This window comes from Stegastes partitus, unplaced genomic scaffold, assembly GCF_000690725.1.
Source record: "Stegastes partitus isolate 25-593 unplaced genomic scaffold, Stegastes_partitus-1.0.2 Scaffold131, whole genome shotgun sequence".
Taxonomy (NCBI): Eukaryota; Metazoa; Chordata; class Actinopteri; family Pomacentridae; genus Stegastes; species Stegastes partitus.
In genome coordinates, this window is record NW_007577862.1 from 712341 (window position 1) to 717370 (window position 5030).

The 5030-nt window shown below is 43.2% G+C and overlaps 1 protein-coding gene across 1 annotated transcript in view; it reads right to left on the bottom strand.

Moving 5' to 3' along the window:
• Nucleotides 1-1408, bottom strand: part of LOC103355085 (isoaspartyl peptidase/L-asparaginase) — a 12265-nt gene extending 10857 nt beyond the window's left edge. The window contains exon 1 of the mRNA XM_008278745.1: nt 1222-1408. Coding sequence (XP_008276967.1) covers nt 1222-1408 — 187 coding nt within the window. The remainder of the gene's footprint in view (nt 1-1221) is intronic.
• Nucleotides 1409-5030: the final 3622 nt, after the last annotated feature.

A 5030-nucleotide genomic window follows, 5' to 3' on the forward strand; every position in this document is an offset into this window, starting at 1 on the left:
CCCTCTGGGGTCCGGACTGGAGCCGGCCACGGCGGAGCCCCTCTGGGGTCCGGACTGGAGCCGGCCACGGCGGAGCCCCTCTGGGGGCCGGACTCGGGCCGTCGACGGCGGAGCCCCTCTTGGGGCCAGCGGCGGCTGAGCGCCTTTGGGGGCCGGACTGGAGATGGCGACGGCGGAGCCCCTCTGGGGCCCGGACTCGGACCGGAATGGAGCCGGCGACGGCAGAGCCCCTATGGTGGCCGGACTGGAGCCGGCGACGACTGAACCACTCTGTGGGCCGGACTCGGGCCGGACTGGAGCCGGCGACGGCGGACACACTCTCGTGGCTGGACTGGAGCCGGAGACGGCGGAGCCCCTCTGGCGGCCGGACTCGGTCCGGACTGGAGCCGGCGACGGCGGAGCCCCTCTGGGGGCCGGACTCGTGCCGGCGACGGCGCAACCCCTGTTGGGGCCGGACCGGAGCCGGCGACGGCGGAACCCCTCTGTGGGTCGGACTCGGGCCGGCGACGGCGGAGCCCCTCTGGCGGCCGGACTCGGGCCGGCGATGGCGGAGCCCCTCTGGGGGCCTGTCTCGGGCCGGACTGGAGCCGGCGACGTCCTGGTTTATTGTTCTCAAAATGTTCTTCCACCATCCACCATATCTGGATTTCCCTCAGCTTTACAATTTAAAAACAGAGCTCAGACCTAATACGATCAAAGCTAATAAGTCAACAATAACCACATAAGCCACACAACATGCTTACAGCATTTTCCTGTTGTTGTGGTGACAATACCACTGAAAATCAAAGTTATCCACAAAGTCTTCAATCCCTCAGATGCTGGATGTACATGAAGGCTCTTATGTTCACTCTTGCAGTCAATAACAAAACATTTGGTGTGTTTTGCTCGAGGCTGAGACATTGTAGAGTTAACGGAAGCAAAGTAAAGTAAATAAACCTGATGGACTGTGAAGCAGCATCATTCTGAATGGCTCGCCTCACTGAATGGCAAGGAGGATGCAAAAGTTTGAGCTACTTGGATACTTAGTTGATACATCACTGCAATTTTCACTTGCCTGTAAAGCTGGAAGTCTAACTAGCTGTGGGGAGGCTTGAGGAACGGCAGAAGTAAACATCTTCATCAGGTTTTACTATGCACTTCTAAATTCATGACAACCACAAAACGTTTTCACCATATGGGACCTGTAATGTGGCTGTTAATGGGTGAAAGTGTTTCTTTTACCTGAATTAAACACAGCGTTATCCTCCAAAGTCCTCACAGCTGCTTCAACAGCATCCAGGGCACTTCCTCCTCTTTTCAGCACTGCAAACCCTTCACATGCTGCAGTTTTAACTCCATCAACAGAGGCCTTGGCCAGTTCATCCGGTATGGCCCACGCCCCACCGTGTACAACCAGCACTGCTGACATCTTTAGGTCCTTGCAGGAAAAGAGACAAAATATGGACAATTATTATAAGGAGCAGCAGCAACCTTTTTTTCTTTTCTTAAGGCAAATATTTAATATTCTGAGCATGTTGTTTGCTGTGTTAATACGGCGTATCTCTAAATCAGAGCAACACATAACAGTAAAATTCAACTAAAGCAAAGAAAAAAATGATACAAAAAACTATAAATGGGAATTATTTCTATTCTAAATTGTAAATTTAATTAACAAAAAGGCCAAAAGGGAAAGCTGCTTTATGAACCTGCAGCTCCCCGTTGGTGAAAACATGCTCCAGGACAGACTACAACTGGTCATTTACAATGGGTGATTGTTATTATGTGGTCTTTGCTGTATGTTTGACTTTAGGACAGTGTTAAACTGGCAATAAAGCTGGTGTAATCAGACTGAACTTTGAAACTGACATTTATTAACAGATCACTACACTGTCTCTGCTGACATACGTTTTCCAAACCAGTTTTAATTACTTTTAAAGGAGTGTTGTGTTTTGTTTTGGGGGGTTTTCTGCAAATAATCTGTCAACATATGTTTATCCTATATAATCAACATTATTACTGTTATTCTTGTCTATGGCTACTACCAAGCCAATTCAAAACAGTCAACCTGTTACTTTACAGAAGTGCAATGCATAATGGAACATTTTATGGCTGCAGTAACTTTGAATTAAAAGCTGCAATTACATGAAAGCTTCACTTCAATCAATGACTAACTTAACAGATGATTTCTTTTTTTGTCATCTGATGCAACCTCCAGCTGCATTTCTTTTTGAAATTCACCTGGCAGGTATTATTTTTGCTTTTCTTATTCATCTGGTTGGATTTTGTTAGTGTATTTCCTACCTTTCCTGGAGTGCACACTCTTTCCCCTGGGAAACCCTCCGCCATAGTCACGTGGTTGAGAGGCGATTGTTTTTCTGGCACATGCTGCTCACTGACGGTCAAGTGTGATGTAATTCAACTTGAAGACTTCCAAAAAAAACTTTCAAAATAAAGTCCTTCATTCTGGACCGTCTATGATCAACCATCATGGTGGTTGTTAAAATCATAGTTGGTTTATACAACATGTCTTTAAAGGCACATGTGGTTTAAATAAGTAGTGTCCTCTCCACACTATTTCATATTATTCCTTCAGGATACTAAGGAGTCATTCATTTATTCATTCATTCATTCATTCATTCATTAATATGCAGTTTATATGCAGGTCTGGTAAAAAAAAAAAAAAAAAATACATGTACATTGAAAAAAAAAAAAAAAAAATATTGATTTATTTTTAAATAACCTGAAGCCAATTGGGGGGCTGATTTTGGGAAAATATCCAGTTGTGGTTTTTCTGACAGCTATCGTAATTGCAATTTACAATGTGAGTCAAGTTTCCATTCAATATCATTTGAAAGATATATATATATATTTAAATAATAGACGATTACTACATGGTTCTGTGTAGATACATCCAGTTCATAGAGTTTTAGTAAAAAAAAAAAAAAAGCAACTGAACTTCTCTCTAAAAAATAAAATAAAAATAAATAAAAATAAAACTACCTCGCATTCAAGAAGCTTCTTTAGTTCTGAAACAAAGAAAATGTTTCACAGAAGATTTTCATCACTCATCCAACATGGGAGGTGAAATATCTTTTATATATATAAATCTAAAAGACAAACCTAGTTTGTTTTTACTGAAGCCAGAATTACTTTAAATGTGCCATCAGAGGTGTGAGGGTCACACAGCCATAGACCAAACATCTGATCTGGTTCCCTCTGGCTCAGAACCTTCCTGCCTTCCTGTTTTGCCCTCAAATGTAAGGTTTTGTTGTTGTTGTTGTTGTTGTTGTTGTTGTTGTTGTTTTTCCTCATACTTTCACAAACTAAACCACCCACTAGGACAACAAAGGTAGGAAAATATGTAAATACATAATAATTATTTAGTAAATATATTATATCTCCAGAGTTTCCAGAGTGCATTAAGCTGACTGATACCTTTTTATATCACCTCTGATTTGAACACAAAAAGCCTTGTGAACTTCAACAGGACCCTTTGTGAGTGTCTAGTCTACTTTACAGTCAACTTTGTTCTCTCTCTCTCTCTCTCTCTCTGTCTGGAGTCTTTGTGTTGCACATATGCAGTACCACATTCCATTGCTGTGACGTGACGTTACAGTTTTTATACATACTTTTACTCTGAAAACAAAGTTCGACTTTGTGGATTATTGTGTTTGACTTGATGGAGGCGGAGCCAACAAAGGGCACAATTAGGACAGAGTTTACATAATGAGATAAACAAGTTATGACCACATTCAATATGGAAACATGTCAGGAAATCTGCAAATTGTGCCTGAGTTCCAGACTTTAGAAGCTCCTTAAATAAATAAATAAGTGAATAAATAAATAAATCGTCACCATCAGCCCTCTTGTTCTCCTGCTTTACCAGAGAAGCTATGAAATCTGACTCTTCATCTTCATGTAGTAGAAACACTTGTGCTCAGGTGAATCCAGTATTTCCAGGTAGCTTTTGAACACATCACCATAGACTTGGGTCGACTCCTCCCATGACCCAGCCCTTGAATGAGGGTTTTTCATGCACCAGTGGCATCATGGCTGCTGTTTGTCTGTGCTTGCTGGTGGCCACGTGGGTTCCTCTGGGACTCTGAGGTAGGTGATGAGGTCAGGATTGTTTGCCCTTTTAAAGATTTAGTTTGTTCGTATGGACACAGTGATTAAGGTGCATTTGTTTGACAGTCTCCTGTGTGCCTCGTCATGTTAGTGTCCGTTTGGCTGAAGTTTGTGACAGCAAAGGTTTATCTGCCTTTGTCTAATGTGGATGCTGTTGATCCCCCTCAAATCCTCGTTTAATGTCTGTTTTTGTATTATGATTGAGACAACTTTTATGGGGGGGGATTTTTCTTACGTTTGTGTTTGAGCACTTACTATGATAACCCTCCTCTGGTGGAGCTGGTTGCCACCTGGTCAGTGTCCGGGGTTGGAGGTTAGGCACACAGTGGGGCACAATATCTTACACCTGTTCACAGTGGTTGCAAATTGCCCTGAGCTCTCCAGTGGGGGTTAAGGTGTGGTGCTCCTGGAACATCACTGAATAATTAGCTGCCTCCCCACTGCAAGCTTCTGCCTCCTTTTCCCCTACCTTTGCTAATTTTATTGTGCTGGAAGTGTTTCTTAAACTCGTGAAACTCGGTAGCATACACGTCTTGAAGGCCCCATACTGTGCCCCTTTTCAGCAACTTTTACATGTTCCCAGAATGTGTCTCTTTAATTTTTGAGCTTAAAATATTGCAAAGATGTTCATTTTACAATGACTGCATAACACCTGGTTTTATCTGTGTTCTAAACAGGCGGTTTCAGTGTCTATAGCTTTCCCACATCCTGTTTATATCCCCAGATCATGTTTCTCAACTTTAAACTCAAAATACTGCAGAAATGGTTTATTTCACCCAGAAGAAGACCCAGAAGAAGATCCAGACCATTGGTTGGGGAAGACGAAGAAGAAGACCCTGACCCAGACCCAGACCCAGACAAAGACCCAGACCATTGGTTGGGGAAGCTGTAGAAGAAGACCCAGAACCAGAAGAAGACCCAGA